This window comes from Astyanax mexicanus, chromosome 12 (assembly GCF_023375975.1).
Source record: "Astyanax mexicanus isolate ESR-SI-001 chromosome 12, AstMex3_surface, whole genome shotgun sequence".
In the NCBI taxonomy this organism is placed as follows: domain Eukaryota; kingdom Metazoa; phylum Chordata; class Actinopteri; order Characiformes; family Acestrorhamphidae; genus Astyanax; species Astyanax mexicanus.
Window position 1 is genome coordinate 18,534,051 of NC_064419.1, and position 21,145 is coordinate 18,555,195.

General features: G+C 35.2%; 2 protein-coding genes across 4 annotated transcripts in view; one reads left to right on the forward strand and one right to left on the reverse strand.

Moving 5' to 3' along the window:
* Window positions 1-160: 160 nt before the first annotated feature.
* Window positions 161-3,202, reverse strand: ndufa7 (NADH:ubiquinone oxidoreductase subunit A7). The gene is made up of 4 exons (XM_007247935.4): window positions 3,006-3,202; window positions 2,590-2,639; window positions 532-669; window positions 161-329 (listed from the first exon to the last, which is right to left on the reverse strand). Exons 1-4 carry the CDS (start codon window positions 3,054-3,056, stop codon window positions 242-244), a joined length of 327 nt encoding a protein of 108 aa, XP_007247997.3. The 5' UTR covers window positions 3,057-3,202; the 3' UTR covers window positions 161-241.
* A 1,589-nt stretch (window positions 3,203-4,791) lies between these two features.
* The window catches only part of kank3 (KN motif and ankyrin repeat domains 3), a 52,023-nt gene continuing 35,669 nt past the window's right edge, over window positions 4,792-21,145 (forward strand). For 2 of the 3 annotated variants that reach the window (XM_015605499.3, XM_007247932.4), the window contains exon 1: window positions 4,793-4,939. The gene's annotated coding sequence lies outside the window, so the exon portion shown is untranslated. Of the gene's footprint in view, window positions 4,940-21,145 lie in introns of all 3 variants that reach the window. The other variant, XM_049485541.1, reaches the window with a different exon arrangement.

Consider the following 21,145-nt stretch of genomic DNA (forward strand, 5'->3'; position numbering starts at 1 on the left):
ACTTGATCATGAGATGACTCTAAACACTTTTGTAACAAAAGTGTTATTTATATCCTTATGTTTCCTTATAAATTTTCTTGCTTACGTCGTCATTGCACTTAACGTTTTCCAAGTTCTCCAATATTTCACCAAACAGTAAACAGTACACAATACAACATAATTATTTGTATGTACACATAGTTTAATTAAAGACAAGATATATCTATTCACAAAGGCTCTTGATTACACTCCAGCTACGTGTTCAAAGGTATGGCTGGTCAGTGGACAGTGGGAGCTCCTTGAGGCTGGGTCCAGGCAAGGCAGGACGTTTCGCCTTTTCTGGTGCATCACTGTAAAAAAAAAAAAAATAAATAAAAAAAAGATTATTTTACACTCATCAAAAAAAAAGACCATTCTCTTAGGAAAGCCATACAAATAAGTACAAAATTACAAACAATAGAATCAACTGTAGTGGACTACAGAGAGTAACAGTCAACGCCCAAAAAGAGAGATAACTGATGATACAGGGGAAAAAATGTCAAAGTAGCTCACCTGCCAGCAGCCAGGGCCTTTTGAGAAGACATTATTACAGTTGGTGGAACAGACTCCCGTCTTCCATCTCTGGTACAATAGTAATTGTTGGCAAATTTATGGCTGGGTCCAACTGGAAGCTTTGGAGGTGGCTGGGTCCTGGTACCAAAACAAACAAGAAATGTGTGAGACAAGACATTTATAGGCAGCATTTAGTGATACTGACATCTTACAAAATTGCCATCTTTAAAACTATAAACATGATTAGTATGATCAGAAATGATGTAGCATTGCTCTGCATCAGAGGTGGGCAAAATGACAACAGTTTACTGTATCGTGAATGATTTTATCACTTTTATGCACCACATTCCTTTTCCATGAAGCGTAATTGTAAACTGAACTTTTGCAGTTATCTAAAAATAATCCCTTGTGTGCTGCTTTATACAGCTCTGTACAAAATTAAGAGACCACTTCAGTTTCTAAATCAGTTTTTCAGAATTTTCTATTTATAGGTATATGTTTGAGTAAAATGAACACTGTTCACTGACTACGGACAACATTTCTCCCAAATTGCAAATAAAAATATTTTCATTTATAGCACTTATTTGCAGAAAATGAAAAACGGCTGAAATAACAAAAAAAAAAATGCTTTCAGTCCTCAAATAAAGCAAAGAAAACAAGTTCATATTCACAAAGTTTTAAGAGTTCAGAAATCAATATTTGGTGGAATAATCCTGGTTTTTAATCACAGTTTTCATGCATCTTGGCATGTTCTCCTCCACCAGTCTTGCACACTGCTTTTGGATAACTTTATGCCTTTACTCCTGGTGCAAATATTCAAGCAGTTCAGCTTGGTTTGATGGCTTGTGATCTTCCATCTTCCTCTTGATTATATTCCAGAGGTTTTCAATTTGGTAAAATTAAAGAAACTCATCATTTTTAAGTGGTCTCCATTGTGAGTCAGCTGAAAATAAACATTCTGGACAATGGGATGATTTGACAAAACATTGTTATTTGTTTCAATATACGATGCTGTAGTTTACATATTGACATGTTTTCAACGAGTCCTTAAAAATAGGCCAAATGGGCTTTAGGAGAAAAAAGTTTGAATACCTCTGTTCTAGCTGACGTATGCTCACACTGCAGCTTGGTGCTTTAAAAAAGCTGCATCACATGAGGTTTACATCACCTCTTACTCACTGAGATTACTGACTAATTTTTTAAAGCAAAAATATGATTATTGTCTGACTCTGAGTTGCCATTATCTGATTACCCAAGTTAATTTAATATATTATTTAATATATTATATATATGATAAATTCTGATGTTCTGCAGTAATCGGATTATGAAATGTATTGGTGGGTGGGTGATATGACATGATATTTCAGGGTATAATATAGGGGTGTGCCATATCGTATCGTACGTGATAATATCGCCAACATTTTTAATATAATGAACAATATTATCCCTGAAATACTGTGACATATCCCCCACCCCTATTTATCACATCGGGTGCTATTTTTATTTATTTTTTTGCTGTTTTTAGCAAAATAAAATGTACATTGTTCTTATTTCCCATTATATATCTACTAGAGACAGATTATGTCTGTCCATGATCAATTATTTTACTTTAATCCTGGATATATGGAGATATTTGAAGTTCATTATTAGTATCATGACATTCTTAATCATTGACTTTTTTTACATTCTGTTAAATTATTGCATTTTTTAATATCTCAGTCAGTAATATTTTTTATTTTAATTTTGTTGCAGTAGTGTTTTCTTGAAATCATTTTTATATTTAGTGTTTAGCGAAAATACCATGAAATATTGTAATATTATTTTAGGGTCATATCGCCCACCCCAGTGTTGCCTAACAATAAGAATTTTACATCTTACATAATGGCATGTTGTGAGGGTAAAAGGCAGGTTTTTTAACATAGATAATGCTTTTCTTTTGCAGGAAGCCACCAAATGGTAATTTAAAGTAAAACAAAATGCTCTTTACTCTATTAGCTAACTCTATAAACAGTAGTTACATCGTATGACTGAATAAAACTAGATTAGATAGTTAGTTACCTTTTCGCAATTTCACCATAACGTAACTGAAGCTTCCCTTGCAGGTCACGCTGGGGAGAGAAAAATCATAACAACAAACATATTTACTCATTTTAATACAAAAATAACATATATTTAATCAAGCTTTCTGGTTCCAAATCCGTCTGAAAGGCAGCTAAATAGTACCAATGTGTAACAAACATGCTGTAGGGCGCTATATACAGTTTTTTTTAGCTAGACAGACAAAACAACAGCAGCTAAATGGGCTATAACTGTATCTAGCGTTAGCACGTCGCTAACACGTCCTGGTCTGGTAAGAAAAAGCCAGTTTTATACAAAATTATAATTTAATATTTCCTCACTCTATGCTTCTCATCAACAGTCTGTGTCTATATAACCTGGTTTAATCATATCAAACAGCTGTTCAGACCGCTTACCCCTGCTAAAAGGTTCCTCAGCCTCTGGATAATCTTGGTCGCAGACGCCATGACTGCTGTCAAGGTGAAAACGCTGCTGTGCGCTGAGTCTGACCCAGGATCAGCTCTGTCTTCAGGCCGCTACAGTCATTCTGCAGACAGCCCGATAACACTGAACTGTGGTCAGTCAGAGACGGCCCTCTCTAAAGCGCTGAGAGGAACTGCTGGCTTCTTCTCCGCCCCAAAGCAGCAGTTTCACTGCCTATAGTGGAGAAATATCGCCCTCTTTCGCTCCCCCCACGGATTCCTTTAATTAATTTATTTAACAGATTAACAATTCAGAAAATAAATATAACAGAAAATATTCAATATTGATGTAAAGGCAGATAAATCGTTCAGTATGTAGTCACGTGCTAACCCAAACAAAATTGAAAAACATAGCAGTTTATTGGTGTCAGGGTTGTTATTTAATTTTAATCTATGTAATGAAATAGATTTATTTTCCATTAAATTATTTTAAATGACATTATTTTTCTCCTGTAAAGTTGGAATTTTGTTAATTTCTTCTGAAATTATTTCATTTCTATAACAATAAATGGCAACAGAATCAGAAAACTCAGTGATTTATAGTGATTTTTAATTGGGTTACCACATGACTGCTGATAAATCTAACTTTGCATTTTTCATTAATACATTTCTTATAGTATGAAAATATCAATGGTAATACTGCAGGATTCCTACAGGAATATTTTACTATGACATTAATACTAATATTTATTAACAAAAATCTGCAGTATTTAATATAAATGGAACTTACTTTATATCAATTTGTAAGGACCTTTTAACAGAAACAAGTGAAATAGAAGAAGGTCTCATTAGAAATTTCTGTTACATAAATATTTGGTATATTTTGTCATCTTACTAAACTGCCCCATTCATGTAATAAAAACAAAACACATTAAACAGAGCAATGTAAGCTGTTTTTGTAAAAAAAAAAAAAAAAACACGTAAATTAACCTAAACACAAACTAAATGTAAAAGGTCTGCTTCCAACATGAAAACATTTATAAACGCACATTAATTTATCTGTTTATGTTTCTGTGTTTTTAAGACTGATATATGTAAAACTTGTCTTTAGCTTGTATATCAGTCGGTGGTGCTAAACTGTTTATAAATGATATCAAACATGGAAGACATTTCTGCAGCCCACTGTAATTTTTTTGTTAGATTGAAAACCTTTGGAATATAATCAAGAGGAAGATGGATAATCAAACGCAATCAAACCAAGCTGAACTGCTTGAATGTTTGCATCAGGAGTGGCATAAAGTTATCCAAAAGCAGTGTGTAAGACTGGTGGAGGAAAACATGCCAGGATGCATGAAAACTGTGATTAAAAACCAGGGTTATTCCTTCAAAGAATGATTTCTGAACTCTTAAAACTTTAGGAATATTAACTTGTTTTCTTTTCATTATTTGAGGTTTGAAGGCACTGCATCTTTTTGTTATTTCAGCCATTTCTCATTTTCTGCAAATAAATGCTCTAAATGACAATATTTTTATTTGGAATTTGGGAGAAATGTTGTTTTAAGTTTATGAAATATAACAACAATGTTCATTTCCTCAAACATTTACCTATCAGAGAAACCAAAATCAGATAAACTGATGAAAAAATGAAAACATTGCCATTATTCCCATTATTTTATCCTTTTTCCTGCTCGCCACGTGGTTCTCCAGAATGGCCCCGCCCAATCGAGCTCGCGTCGCCTCCTATTGGCCAGGAACCGCTCGCTCCCATTTGACCATCCCGCCGTCCATCTTTAGCCTGTAATCAACAGCCACTGGGTTCAGTTAGTGGAGAAAGTTACAGTTACCGGAGTTCTCGTTTGGTTTGGGGGAGAAAAATCTGAAACACCAGTTCTGCCTGCTTTTAGGAGGAGAAAGGGGTCACCCAGAGGGTAAGAACATTGTTATTCATTGCGTTTATTGAAACAGAGGACATAAGAGTGAGAGAAAGCTAGAGGTTGACGTTGACTGTGATGTGTGTGTTTGTCTCGGTTGATTTTTATAGCATTAACTGCTGTGCTGGAAACACAAGGGTTAACTAACTAAAGTTAAACTGTCTATGTTTTGTGTTTGGCGCGAGTTTGAGAGAAATACAGCGTGTTTTTTTCTGTCTAGTACTGAGTGTTAAGTTTAAACCGCCGCTGTGCTGGAGAGGAGGTGTTAAAACAGTAACTTACGCGCTCCTGAATGATTATCCCGCCACCTCCTCCTCCTCCTGCTGCTCGTGAGGGAGGAATGTTATCAAGTTGCTCCTTCAAACCCTAAAATACCCTGATGCACTTTAACGCGGAATCTTTTTTAAGTGTTGGTAGTGATAGGTTAGTGGCACTATCACAAAATGCCTTAATCATTTCCAGAGCTGTTAACGTTAGTCTGATTTGTTTATTTAGGTTTACACTTAAAACAAAAACAAATACAGAGCCGCTCTATGAGCTTCTCAGTGTGTTCATCTGTTTGTTCACATTTTAAGTAGAAAGGTTTTCTTTGTTTCACATCAAGTCTTGACATAGCTAGGCTGGTGTGTTTGACTAGACACGCCCATGTAACTTTTCTGCTTTTAATGCTGTCCATACACTACACGACTTTGAACAGAATTTTAACAGCCTAAAGTCTGACACCCTCTCACATCTAAAGACAAGTCAGAGACTTTTTTCTCACTCACTGAGATTTTTCAAAGACTGGAGATCACTATTTGTAAGATTCTTTTGAGGTTATTTCCCATCATGCTTCTGTTGTTCTGAGTTTATTACAATACATATTTTATATTAAGTTACAAAAAATGTGTAAATCAATACTGTGATTTATCAGAGACTCGCAGCTTTTGTCCCCATCAACAGTTTATTTTTCTACCACACTGTTAGTCTTTAATATTGTTTAATAGAATATATTTTGTTTTGAACTCATCCTATAAGTTTCTTTAACCCTCTTTTTTGCTAGGACATTTTATAGCAATGAATCACAGTTTCGTTGCTATACATTTGCCTTTTTAGAATAAATGAATAAATGCAATAAAAAATACCATTCTTTCAAAATGTGTATTTATTAAACATGTTTGTATCAAAGATAACACTGCACATTAAGACAAAATAGTGCAGGATAAATATAATGACTTAAAAGTACTTGCTGTGTTTAAAAAACTGTACATATTAAAGTAAGAACCATGTAAGGCATATTAACTGCAAAAATGTGTTCTTTTTTAAATCATTTGTAAACAGTCACATGAATATATATTCTAGCCTTGCACTTCCCGTAGGTCTCCTATTGGTTGTTGACTTTGTTCATGTCACTATTTTCGTGAACCAAGGCTCAGGACTTAATATTAATAATATTAAACACTGTTGATTTTATCTGAATGCAGGATGAGAAAATGACTGACTAAAACTTTCAATGCTTACCACCTTAAGCTGTCCATACACTACACGACTTGTTCTGAGTTTACATACAATACATAAGTTACAAATAATGTGTATATCAATTCTGTGATTTATCAGAGACTCACCTTTGTCCCCATCAGCAGTTTATTTTTCTACCACTCTGTTAGGTCTTAATATTTTTTAATAGAATACATTTTGTTTTGAACTCTACCTATAAGCTTCTTGAACCCTCTTTTTTGCTATGACATTTTATAGCAATGAATCATAGTTTGATTGCTATACATTTGCCTATTTTTTAGATTTCAGAATAAATGCAATAAAGAATACCATTCTTGCAAAATGTGTATTTATTAAACATGTTTGTATAATAGATAATACTTCACAATAAGACAGTAGACAGAAGTAGTACAAAATGAAATAACTTGAAATATAATAACTTTAAAGTGCTACCTGTGTTTAAAAAACTGTACATTTTAAAGTAAGAAGCATATAAGACGTATTAACTGCAAAATGTGTTCTTTTTCCTATTTTTGCTCTGTGGCTTCTTGTAGCTCTCCTGTTGGTTGTTGAGATTTTTCATGTCATTATTTGCGTGAGCCAAGTATCAAGACTTAACGATAATATTAAACAAGGTTGAAAAAAACGACTGACGAAAACTTTCAGTTCTTACCACCTTACACTGAACGATCGAGAGGCCTCGACTGCAACTTGACTCTCTAGCAAGACTCTCGTCATTTTCTTGAAAATTCAACTCTTGAAATTTGTCTGCAACAGTGAAATCAGTTGAAAATCACTAGGTGTAAGGTCGGCATAAGCTGTATAGTTAAAAATGTCTCAGAAAATATGTAGGATAATGCCAGTGGTCTTTGTACATACATAAACTTTAAAACTTTACCTCAATTTGTTAGGTAGGTTACTTATATAATAACGAAACTGAGAGTAACCCAGTGCTTTGAACTGGTTCAAATGAGACCTGGAATTAGAGTATGAAATGTTTAAATATTCCAGACACAGTGTGCATCTAATAATTACTGTGGTAGTCAACTAATCTGATTATCCTTCTGCTAAAATTCACTTTTTCTTGTTCATTGTGAAATACAATAGGTCTCTGAGTTGTATATGCATGCTGCACATGAAACTCTTTCTCAACCTCGAAAGTATTCCGAAAAATTAGTCGATCAGGAAAAACACTGTCTACGTCAACCTGTGAATTAGTATTCATGGCCTCGCCCACCTTGGCTTGTGACTGCTTACAGGCAGAGCTGAAGCCAGGCTGCGACACCTTCTCATCAGACAGTTGCCAACAGCACTAGGAACAGCATGACAGTTTGTTCCTATGTTATTTGTGCAAACAACACAAATAACATAGTGTTTATTCAGAGCTACGAAACAAATGATTAGAATTTTTTTAGAAGTACAATTTAGATAGGTAGGTGTATGTTTAGTTAAAAGTACAAATCCATCCTCAGCTAACAAAACCCTGGGGTGAAATTTTACTGTTTGGAACTGGATGACCCACCTCTGTGTTTACATAGTTTAACATAATATCTCTGGTGGATTTTGTGTTTTATAGAGACTCTAAGACCAGGTTACTGTTATTGGTGTAAAAAAATGACTTCATTTGTAAACAGCACTACGAAGACAGACAACAGTTTATTTGAAATTTTTATTTTCTAACTGTTGTCTGTCTCACTGCCTTAAAGTGCTGTTAGCCAATTAGAGGCAATATGTTTGCATGCATGAATATTCATGAACAAGAGTCTCCAGTTCTTTGTATTGTGCGGGCTGTTACAGAGAATTTTATCAACTAATAGTTGCAGCCCTAATCCCAAGTAAATAAGACCTAAATACAATAAAAACAATGGCCCATTTATGTTACTAGGCTTTTCTTGCTAGGATGCAATATTGAGGTCAGCAAAACTGTTTACAATATGTCTGTTAAGAGATGAAGGTATGACCCTAAAATTATGTAATGATTTTTCAGGTTTCTTTCATAATAATGATCTTCTTGGGGAAATATCGATATTCTTCTAAACATATTTTTTTATTTTCAAGAATATATTACTGCAGCAAAATAATAATTGAAAATAACTTTTAAAATAAAGTTTTAAACTTTGAACATTCAAAAAGTCTATATAAATTAAAACTGTTTGTATTATAATGTAACATAAAAATAATGTAATGTAATATAAGATGTTTGTCTATCAAGACAGTATATCTCTATGACAATATGAATTTATTTTTTATCACTTTGATATGACACATGCATATTGTCTTTATATTTTACAGTACAGTCACTAGCATAAATATTCGGACCGTCTTCACAGTTAAACGGATTTAAAGCAGTAGCACTGAATGGATGGAGAGATTGTCCACGGTTGGGATGATCCAGCCAGCAACAACATAATGACATGTCTGCCTCCCACAGGAAACAAAAGAGAGCGAAATAAAGTTAAGTTGTTGACGTGCTCTCAGAAAATTGAACTTGCCTTCTAAACAGTAAACTTTCACATGCTTCACATCTCGTGATTCTATTTATGGACGCTTCCCCTGCCTGGGCCACTGCACTGCCTCTCCTAGTGCCCTTCTCCTTCATTTCCTTACTGGATAGGATAACTGTCCCCAGAATTGTTTGACTTTCACTTTTTTCACAATATGCAAAACACATACTCTTGGCATACTCTGTAGCTGTTGAGCATTTCCACTATATGGAGAATTTAAGCATTTAAATAGACAAACTTACTGTCTAAGTAAATGGTTAAGATGTAAATGGGGTAATTCAGAGAGGAATTATGTAAGTATAATGTATAATAAGTCAGAAACTCTGGAGTTCCTTGAGTCCATATTGTTGCTGTGATGAAGTGATTGTGAACAGACATCCCAAGAAATTCAAGAGAAAGTCTCTTTTTTTGTAAAGACACTTATCAACTCAGACTTGCTTTACAAAAGTGGTGAGGAAACCCAAAGTTTGCAAGCATTACAGGTCAAATATAGTCGTTTTATTTGCTTTCAAAAAAGAAAAGTGAACCCATTGGGTCTTTTCAGTTTGTGTGTAATTCTGATGATGATAAAATTGAGGCATTTTATTTCTTAGGGAACTGTTTTGCCTTAAATGTAACTTCATGTACCTTTTTACCATGGATTTGGAAACTCTGTCAGAACTATTGTAAAACACTGTCTCTGGCATGAGTATATTAGTTACCACTCAAATTAGTAAGTGTATGTCATGTGGCGTTAGAGGCATTAATGCCTCTAAACGCCTCTAATGTTTTTTTTTTTTTTTTCAAATATATAAGTGATTCTCAATTACAATTTAGATTTTTAGTGCTTACTTAACAACTTCACTTTTTTTTAATTAAATTATTATTATTATTATTATTATTTTTATTTTATTTTTTTTATTTTACAAATGGTAAGCAGCTCTTTCAACCTTACATAAGGCTTTTATGTTAAACAGTGCAAACTGCAAACATAACATCCTTGTATTTCAGGAAAAGTGTAAAATGTGAATCACTGCTACATTTAATAGTACTGGTTTCTGAGAGCAGATAATGTCAATCTACTGAGATTCCCTCTCTATATAAAGATGTACAATGAACAGTCTTGATTATTTCATTTAGAAAATCACATTAAATCAGTAATTAAATTAACTACATTAACCTCCCAGCCCTACTTAAATGGATACAACTTTCATACAAGGAATACACATGTATATTCACAAATTATTCTTTAAATATTAAATAAAATGGCTATGGCAAACAAGTCTATATGACCGCTTTGTTTTGGAGAGTGTAAATGTGAATGGTATCTCCTTGTATTGTCCTGGAATGTTGTGTACATTAATATTAAGTCTTGTGCTGGGCAGTATTTTTCAAGATTCTGATGATTTCACAGAATACACAGAATATATTTTCTTATTTCAGGAGTAGATTTAAATAGTTAGTGTTAATAAAACACTAAAGCTTTAAATGAAGGCTTTCATTACTATTGGTTTTTACTTTGTCCAATAAACTTAGATAATATGTGAAGGAATCATACATTCCATAAATGCTATAAATGGACCTAAAATACTCAATGTGTTCAAAAGAGATATTTCTCAAAAGCTCTACTGCACAAGTTAGACACACATTTGTTATTATTTTACAATGTTATTATTGGAGCTAAGTTAACAAATAAATGTATTTTATTGTACATTAATATTGTCCTTCAAGCTACATTGTATATATATTTAAACAGGGTTATAGTTACTGGTCTTAAAGTTGTTTTGCACCTTATATCCAGAGCTTTATGGAGTTTTGTCACTTGTGCTGAATGAATAATTCCACACTCAGAACTTATTCTGAGCTTGTCCTGGGGGACCAGAGGAACTTTTTCTGAGCTTAGATAGTCGATTGTGCATTTCCATCCGTTTTTTTTTCTGAGTAAATAATTGCTGTTTGCAGTTGTTTTTTCTATTTTAGTCAGATTAAAACACTCATATTGCAGAGAACAGCAACAGGTGCTCCTTAAATAAAGTGCTGTTCTCATTTCTCTCCAGGTGAATGAACTGTTATATCACCCAGCACTAATTAAGCTGGACATTTTTTTAACACATTTTGATTGAACCTAGTCTGACTGATGTAGTTATCACCATACTGCAGGGGTGATAGCGTTCCGGCGCCGCGCCGGAAATCCGGCGTAGCGTGGCTCTATAAAAAAATATATATATATATAAATAAAATAAATAAATAAATAAATAGAGCCGGTTCAGGTATTAAGTCCCGCCTCTCAGTAGAAACAGCCAATCAGCTTGCTGTTTTTTTTTTTTTTTTTGCGGAGGAGCGGGGGAAGCCCCTCCCTTGCTGTGAGATTTAGCAGCGGATCGGACGCAGCAGCTTCAGCTGATTTAAAAACAGATCTGGATATACGGAGATTTTTCTCAAAAAAAGATAACGGTAGGCTAAACACGTAAACTGTGATGATATGTTTCTGATAGCTGGTTAAAAATACACTTCTTGTATCAGCACACAGATTAAACCCACTGTGATTAATAAACTGCAGCTGTGTTAGTGAGTTAGCTTGATAGGGAGTCAAGGTTTTAGAAAATAAATAAACTATATATGTAATGTTCAACTTGCCCTGTACCTGATCAGCTAATCACTATTTCACATATTTCACTGTCGTTATTAGTTTAGGATTACAGGAGAAAATGAATATAGCTAATTAGCTAGAAGCCAGATGTAGTGGATAGTCAGAATTTAGTACAGTACTTTATGTTTGTAGTTTAAAGCAGTTTCTTAACCCTGATCACTGAACTAAAATTGTGTTTTCCACAATTCCACAATCATTTCACCTAGATTTTCACCTGATCTTGATTTTCACCTAGAGTGACAGCTGTCACAGTGAAAATGAAGCGGAGTTATGAAAGTGGTTGTGCTAAACGAAAGAAACGGGCAGAGAGCAAAAGAATCGCAGATGCACTGCCAAAATTCACCTCCTTTTTTACACCTCCTGAACCGATCAGTGTTTTTGGGGCCGATTCCGATCGCCGGTCGTCTTTCACCACGATGGGCCGATCGCCGATACCGATCTTGGGCGGGGCCAAATGCCACATTAATGCCACACAGGTGCCTGGCAAACCTGGCTGGTACAGATTCCCCTAATTACATCCACACCAAAGCAAACACTGGTAATTTACGCTGCTAGTAAATAAACACGAGTGTTACTGACCAAAATAAACGCTTTTTATGAGAGATATAAGTTCTGTGTAAATATTTATAAGACAATACCTGACAAAATCAGTTTTAATGACGTTAAATAAACATCACTGTGACAGCGCTAGTCGCAGTTTCACCGCAGTAAAGGACGAGGAGGTGAATCACTTATCTAACCAGCCTTTACTGATTTCTGCTCCAATAACCCTTTCAATAACCTCCAATAGCCTTTAATAGTCTTCAGTAGCCTTCAACAGTCTAACCTTGCAGCCGTGGTGTGTCCACTAAACTCCGTAGTTATAAACATCATGAGGTTAGCAGCGCGCTAACTGACCTGTTTATAATGTAATCCGAGCAGTGCCTCCGTGACAACTGCTGCTGTTAGCTGCTTTGGCTGAAAGGTGAACTGTAGAGAGCTGTATTATCCGTTTTTAAAACCTTTTCCTACACAGATGAACTTAAAAAAAAACGTGTAAAAAAAACGCTCCAGACTGGCTGAGCTGAGCTCTGTAGCCCGTGGCTAGGCTGTAGCTGTGACTGAGTAAAGACAGCGGGGGCTTGTGCTGCTGCAGCTCCGACTAGTGGTTGGATGAGGAACTGCAGCTTCTTGTAAGTGAGCAGTTTCACCGGTTTCACCAGTTTCATCCACACACAGCTCTGATAAACTGCTTAACCCTAAACTCCTGAATCAGATCGGCTAAAATCATAAGAATATCTGCAGAACAGTGTTAATATGCAGAAGAATATACAGAACAGTGTTAATATGCAGTAGAATATGCAGGATCAGGGTTGAGAAACACTGCTGTAATGTGACTTCTGTTCATTTGTAGTTCACAGTAAGACCACATGTCCTGACGTTTATAAAAATCTCTATGAAACATAAAGTTACATTATTTTACACAAGGACACCATCTTAAGAAGAGCTCTCAGTAGAAAAAAAGAGTGGAGAAAATGTAAATATGAAAATGAAAACGTTATCTAAAATGTGTCACTTGACAATAAGGTTATACACAGACTATTAAATGTTTGAATAATGTGTCAACATTTATGCCTATGTTACGTCACATATGCAGTCTGTTGTCCCTCCCCAACAACCCCCCCCCCCCCTTCCTCACCCTGTTGGAACAGGAAAAAAAAGTTCAGGCTCAGGATTTTTTTTCACTATCACCCCTGATACTGGTTGTATCCCTCTTATTAGTTGTTCTCAATGTTGTGAATCATTATCACTCTTACACTTTGGTTCTTTGAAGGCTTCAGTCACACAGAGCTTGAGCTTCTGCTTCCTCATCACTTTTATCCGCACGTTCTCATACCTGCTTAAGTTGTTTTAATGAGAGTCTCGCACAGCAGGCTAAATACCTCATCTTTCACTGGAAACACTTTTCCAGTTTGCAGTTTCCAGATGCAGTTTCCATTTTGCTTCGCATCCTTTCCAGTTGTTTTATTTTCACCTTTTTTTTTTGCTGGAACGCTGCACAGGATGTTGTGCATGTGTATTCACAGCAAGGCAGTTGTGTAGTTAAAGATAACCTCTGAAATGGAAATTACATTCTGCAGTAAACCCTTTATTTATATCCTTACAAAAACCCACCTTAATTGTCAGTGACTTAAGTGATGACTTAATTACATTTAAGCTCCTATCCCTGCCTGTTGCTTTCATCTGAGGTCTGCATGAGGTGGCACATTTGCAGGAAAGCGGGTAGTATAATAGGGAAGTGAGATTTGGCATGAATATGTTATAATACTTGAATAATAAATACTTGTTCCAATATAGACCTTGTTTCACAATCTTTTTTTATTTCTGACATCTGGTAAATTGCTGGCATTTAAATATATATATATATACACATATATATATATATATATATATATATATATATATATATATATATATATATATATATATATATATATATATATATATATAAATATATATATATATATATATATTTGTAGTGCACTTACAATCACAATAATGACACATAGCCTATAAGAGGTGTTCTTAATGAGAAACCCAGCCACCACTGACTGCAATATGAATGGGGGTTCTTGTAACTATTCATGGCGCCTTTTGGCTCCGGACAAAATCCCACTATTATACAAAAAGGGCCAATCAGCTTTTGGGTTGTGCAGAGAGTGAAGGGCAATCAGCATGCTAGTGGGGAAGCTGCCTTGATGAGGAGATCTGTGCAAGTGCAGTAGCCATAACGAGCAGAAAAATCCCTTTTTTTCCCTTTAAAGACAGTTTAAAATCCTTTACGTTTTTCAAAAATCATCAGTGTGCTTTATAATCCGATGCACCTTATGTATGAATTTTACCAGTCAGGTTGTAAGGAGCATTAAAGCCACTCCACTGAAGAACAGCGTTATACAGGAGTTTCAGTTTAGTTCTCCAGCACCGAGACTGGAGCAGTATTATCCGCTAACTGCACTAAGTGCTAGTTCTTTTGCCATTCAGAGGTGAGTATTCTTGCCCTGTAGCCTGCTGTAACCCCGGCAAGCACTGCTGGAGCAGCATTAGCAATACCCGCTAACCGTGCTGAGTGCTAGTTCTTTTGCTGTTTAGAGGTGAGTATTTTTGCCCTGTAGCCTGCTGTAACCCTGGCAAGCACTGCTGAAGCAGCATTGGCATTAGCCGCTAACCGCACTAAGTTCTAGTTCTTTCGCTGTTCAGCGCTATTATCGGTCTGTAAACTGCTGCATTACTTACTGTGCCTTACTAGAGTCCCATAATGCCCCTATAATCCGGTGTGCCTTATGTATGAAAATAGACCAGAAAATAGACATTTATTGGTAGTGCACTTTATAATCCGGTGCACCTTATAGTGCGAAAAATATGGTAAGCATACAAATCAATAGAGTAGAAAGAAATCTCATTGTACCGTATGTATTTTCATGTAGTAACTATATTTGAAGGTTTATTTTTCAGTTAAAGGTATGTCAGATTTATTTATTTAAATACATGTATTACATGCATATATGTAAGTTAACTGAACATCAGTGTTTGTACACTAATCTGATTATTGTGTTTACATGAACTTCAGGTAATCAGTTAATGAGAAAACACTAGTTTAACGCAGTAATCTGATTTTTGCTTTGCAGCCAGCCAATAAACATACAGATTAACATGTGGCATAAACATCATGTTTTTTTTTTTTTTTTTTTTTTTTTAAACACATCGATATACAATATGAACACATATCAACTATATGACTATTACTTTAAATCCTTCAGTTTTATTGTTGCTCATCAGTATTTGTTGTTATCTCGCTTGTGCTTGCTGCTCGCTTATTTTCAGTACCATGGTCTGTTTTCAAGCATTTAGAGACTGAGAAATGTGAGCTAAAATCCTGCTCTCTCTATCAGATTTCTTAATCGGATTTCTTTTTCTTTATCTGTCAATAAATGTGTTAATATGTTAGAAGGAATGCCAATGCAGTTAAATGAGAGTTCATAGACAGAGGTCATTTAACTGGGCAGGACTGTTTGAATTAGTGCAGTTAAAAGATTAAGAGGTCTTGTAAATATTTTTTCAGTCATCAGTTTCAGACACAGGGCTCCTTTACGACATTAGCAACGCATTTGTAATAAATCAGGTTAAGATGACAAGCTGCGAGAACCAAATTAAGGTATATATCTAATTATCTATTCAGATTATTAAATTTAAGGTATAAACAGTACTGTGCAAAACAACTTTTTCATTAATTTTTAATTATTTTCATTAATACTGTGAGTATTAAGTGTGTTCATTCACATTATTCCTTGTTGCAGGCCAGCATTATTTGTATTAGAAGCGTTATAAATGAGGAGACTGAACTTGGTTTAAAGTATGAATGGGTGTTCTCATAATTAGGGCTACATGATGTATCATGTATCGTCATAATGACATTGCGAGATGTGCAGTGTCATGTAAGGCAAATATAATTGAACCTACAGTGCTGCAACTTGTTTGATACAAAAGGAAAAGTCACATGGATCTCATGTTCCAGATTATATCTGCCTAATATTATTTATTTCATTCTAATCTTTGATGCACCGAGGGCATTATTATGATCATGAGATCATGTTGGGTTACTGGCTTCTGGAGAAATGGATCACAATCTATATTGCAGGACAACAAATGATCAGTTTTTCCAATATTGTGTCCTGCCGTTCAACACAGAGCAAATCAGCTTGCTGGTTACACTATGAGTAAAACTGGTTGTTGATGCCCCTTCTTGATGTGAAGATCTGCACAAATAGCCAAAAAGAGACAAAAAAATTTGTTTTAGGATTTAGGATTTCAGCTCTTGCTTATAAATATTCATACATGCAAACATATCGCCTCTGAAAGTCATTTGTACACTAATAACAGTCTTTGTAATGTCATGTTACTTAATAGCCTGTGTAGTGCCCTGCTAAGTGCAGTTCAGCCACTGACCTACCCTTAGAGTCTCTGTAAAACACAGAATCCACCGGAGATCCTATGTAAACCTGTGTAAACACGCGGAGGTGGATAATACAGGTCCAGAAAGTAAAAATCCACCTGGCTATTTGCTGAGCCACATCAAAGCCACCCAGGCATGGAGTTTTATTTTTAACTAGTGTAAACAGAACTGTTCTAAACATACACCTACCTATCTCAATTGTACTTCACTGATGGTGTTCTATAGACAAATTCTAACCATTTGTTCCTTAGCTCTGATTTACTGGGCAAAGCATATAACACTGATGTGATATTTGCACAAATAACACAGGAACAAACTGCCATGCTATTCCTAGCGCTGTTAGCTAATCTGACCTATCTGAGAAGACTTTGTCGGTGCCTGTCTGTCAGCTCTGCCTGTCGCGAGCCAAGGTGGGTCAGGCCATGAATACTAATTCACAGGTTGACATAGACGTGGGTGCTTTTCCTAATTGACTCGTTTTTCTGATTTTTTGTTTTTACTAGCTATTGCAGACAATAGAGTTTGAGGAAGAGTTTCATGTGCAGCGTGCATCCTACAACTCAAAGAGACCTATAGTATTTCACAAAGAACAAACAAAAGTGGATTTTAGCAGGACGACACCTTTAAATCAAGTGTGCTGGTGATGGCAGGTGGTGTCTAGGAGAAATTTGGAACTAACCTTGTTCTTCACAGATGTAATGAGATGTAATGTGGCCAAATGTTTGTGGACACGTGACATTACACCAAAATATGCCTGGTAAACACCGCATTCGCAAAATTTGGGCACTAATATGAAGTTCCTCTCCTCCTGTTGTGGCAACATCAGTCTTTACTGATTTTGAGAATGATTACCACACGATTTTTCAGTTTTCAGTTAAACCAAAGAGCATTTGTGAGGAATTCCTATTGATATCGGATGAGAAGGCCTGGCTCGCAATCAATGTTTTAGTTCCCAAATGTGTTGAATGGGGATGAGGTCAGGGCTGGGTGCAGACTACTGAAATTCCTCCACACCAGACTTGTCAAACCATGTCTTTATGGACCTTTCTTTGTGCAGAGGAGCACGGTCATGCTGGAACAGGACAGGGCCTTCCCCAAACTGTTGCCTCAAAGTTGGAAGCATATAATTGTCTTGAATGTCTTTGTCAGCTGTGGGACTTATATGTTTCTTTACTGGAACCAAGATTCTGAGTCCAAACCCTTAAACATCATCAAGATCAAAATGATTATTCCTTCTCTACCAAACTTCATTACGGGCACTTTGCATTGCAGTCTGGTGTGTGCCATTTTATTGGCATCTGTCCAACACAAATGTATTCATCACACTGCCAAATATGTGTGAAGAACAAGCCTCTACTGCTTCACAGTTGAGTAGTGGCATGCTTTACCACACTTCAGCCAACAGTTGGTAATACACATGGAGGTTTTAAGCATAAGGTTTGTATGCAGTTTAAATTAATTGGAAATCCTTTTCATGTAGCACTTAACTGACAGCACTTGTAGTTTATGTAATGCACTACAGGTCCCAATAACAATTTTTGAATATTTGCGATATAATTGTCATTTTAGAACAATTTTATGCTAATGCATAATAGTGCAAATACTCCCTTTTAAAGAGCAGTGAATCTGTAATACTTGGAATGCCATTTTCTTTAAATATTGCAAATAAAAAAAATATTAAGCCAACATTCTAGCCCATTGTTGTTAATAGCCTCTCATTGCTTTTCACCAAATTAGCACTTACAGTTGATTAGGGCAGCTCTAGCATGGCAAACATTAATTCTACTGCCAGTGATTGTCTATGCCTTGGCTAGGTCTGTCACAATAGTTCCACCCGATAAGTAAATCCTTATCATACACTATATTGATTTAAATTCAATAATAATATATTGAAAAGTATTATTTTTGGGGGTCTGGAATATTTATTTATTTTGTAATATAACTTCATAATATCCCACAGTGGTGGTGTTGCATAGCAAGGATAGCCTGTTAACACAAATAAAATAATGTGGCAAATACTGGTTTTATTTTATTTATGTATTATTCATTTAGGAAATGTATACATTTTATATATTCCAAAATCCAGTGTCTAAATATTCTTAATAATTAAAACATTTTTGCTTTGTTATTTTAAAAAGTGTGTAATTTCATTGTTATGCTATAATTTTATCTGAAAATCAGTGGCATACAATGGTCTTAAAATATTGCATTGGTGTTTACAAGCAGAAAGTGTATAAAAACAGTTTTATATAATGTGCCTAAAACTTTTGCTCGCTACTACATGAGTACAGTTTCAACTACAGCAGTACCCAATAGATTTGTAAACATAATGAATGTTCAGTTAGGCTACGTTCACATTACCAAAAAGTGACACTCATCTGATTTGGACAATGTGGCTCAGATATGATGTTTTCAAGGCTGTGAGAACATGCCAAATCAGATTCAAATCAGATTCAAGTCCCTTTTAATATGTGGTCTTAAATTGGATATGTATCCATGGACATGCGACATGAATGTGAATGGTCAAATCAGAATTCATGCGTCGTTTTGCTTTTACGCATGTGCTATGTGCTTCTCTCTCGAACCCACACTCTATCTCTCGGTGCAGCTATAGCAGGCAACATTTATACACGTATCATTGTGAGCATTTGAGGCGTTTTAGGGACAAATTCGTTTACATTAAACAAAGATACAGGTCACTTACGTTTGTGATTGTAAACCATCAAAATAGCCAAATCTGGTCTGAGCAAAAAACTGGATTTGAGCTATGTGGCTTGTAATGTGAACGTAGCCTTATTTATATCCTTATATGTAGCTGACTTGAGCCGTCCATAGTGTGTCATCAATCACGGTGCAGTAAAATAAAAAAATAAAAGAATTTTGCACATGGAAAACCCAAAGAAGGTTAAGCCTAAAGGCCTCCCACACCTGGAGTGTCACTGTCTGTAATAACTAATGCAGCTGTGGATGTTTGTGGATGCTTTCTGGTCAGAGCGTAGGCCCATGCACAGTTTGACGTTACACAGATGACTGCTTTGTCGGGTCCTTTTGATGTTCCACTGTTTCAAAGGCCTGCAAATGATCTGTGTTGTACTTTGTAAGAATGCCTTGCATGTTATTTTGCCTTGAAGAAATGTGTTTTGCTATTTTTTCTCAGTGAGGAGAGTAACAACCTCTACTTACTTAAAATTACATTACTGTTTTGTTCCCCCCAACAGAACCAGAATAGCCCCATCCTGCATTGTTTGCTATAAATTAGAGAGAAGAGATTGGAGGAATGTTACCTCGCACGTTTATAGGCCTTCTGCTGAAAATAAAGTCTGGATTTGCACTAGGATCAGGCTCCAGTGTGTATCAGCCTAGAGCAGTGCTTTTTAAAGTGCGTTAGAGGGAAGACATAAGTGAGCAAAGGAAAAGTTCTTTAGTAATTCACATCTAATATTTCAGCATCAGATTTTTTTTGTTTTTACTGTTTAACAGTGCACAAACTGTTATCAACTTTTATATTAAACACAGAAAGTTTGCCTTTTTCACAAAGTTGAAATGACAAAAAAACAGGATATGTTGCATGATATGGTCTGCATTATTGTATTGTATTTAGTGTGTTTTATTAGGGGATGCACAATTATATTGGAATTATATCGGCATCAGCCAATAATCGTTTTTTTTTAATCATTGGCATAGGCTAATGTCTAGTTATTTTTAAACCGCTACTTGCTGAAGTATTTATTAGATGCTGGAAAAGAACCGAGCGATGCTAGCTGTGCTACTAAAAAGGGCCATCGAAAAACAGGATATGCTTTGAAGAGACTGCATAAAAAACTTTTAATGTATTGTATTTAGTGTATTTTATTAGGCAATGCACAATCATATTGGAATTGTATCAGTATCAGTCGATAATTAATTGCTTTTTAATCATTTACACTAGGATGTCCACATCTTGCCAGGTGGGAACAAGGTACTCAGACAGCTTTTAAATTAATTTTAAAAAGTCATTATACATCCACACAGGTCCGCAGGCAACTACATAAAGCAAAATACAAGAGTATATCACAGTGTTCATTTTGACAGGTGATTTTGATACAGTTTAGTCTTGGTCTTTTGACTTAAATGTATAATAGTTTTAGTTACATTTTAGTCTATCGGATATTATTAGTTTTAGTCACATTTTAGTCTAGTTTTAGTCTAATACATTTTGGTCATATAAAAAGTATGTATTACATATATTTAACTGTTTTTCTATTTATATTTGTTGTTATTTTGATATTATTTACTGCTAATGTTTATTAAAATAATAGGCTTTAAGTTTTGTAGAATTTAAATTATGCTAACATTTAAATATTTTAAAGCAAGTGACCTGTAATGGAGGTGGGATGAATAAAGTCAAGTTTCTGAAATAATACGGTTCTACTGCAGTACAAATTTATACTAACATTACTGGCTTTCAGTAGACTAGACTTACATTACTTAACAAGTGTATTTAAAACTCATCCAGTTCAGTAACAGCATCCAGTTCAGTAACAGCAATGTTTAGCTCTGTTTAAATACAGCTACACAGATTATATAATCTTCTGTATTTAGTACAATATCCAGCACAACAGACT

Coding starts and splice junctions, on each gene's coding strand:
- ndufa7 (XM_007247935.4), bottom strand. CDS start 3,056: ATGGCGTCTGCGACCAAGATTATCCAGAGGCTGAGGAACCTTTTAGCA. Junction 2,640..3,005: donor TGAGGAACCTTTTAGCAGGG/GTAAGCGGTCTG, acceptor TTCTCTCCCCAG/CGTGACCTGCAAGGGAAGCT. Junction 330..531: donor AAGGCCCTGGCTGCTGGCAG/GTGAGCTACTTT, acceptor TTTTTTTTACAG/TGATGCACCAGAAAAGGCGA.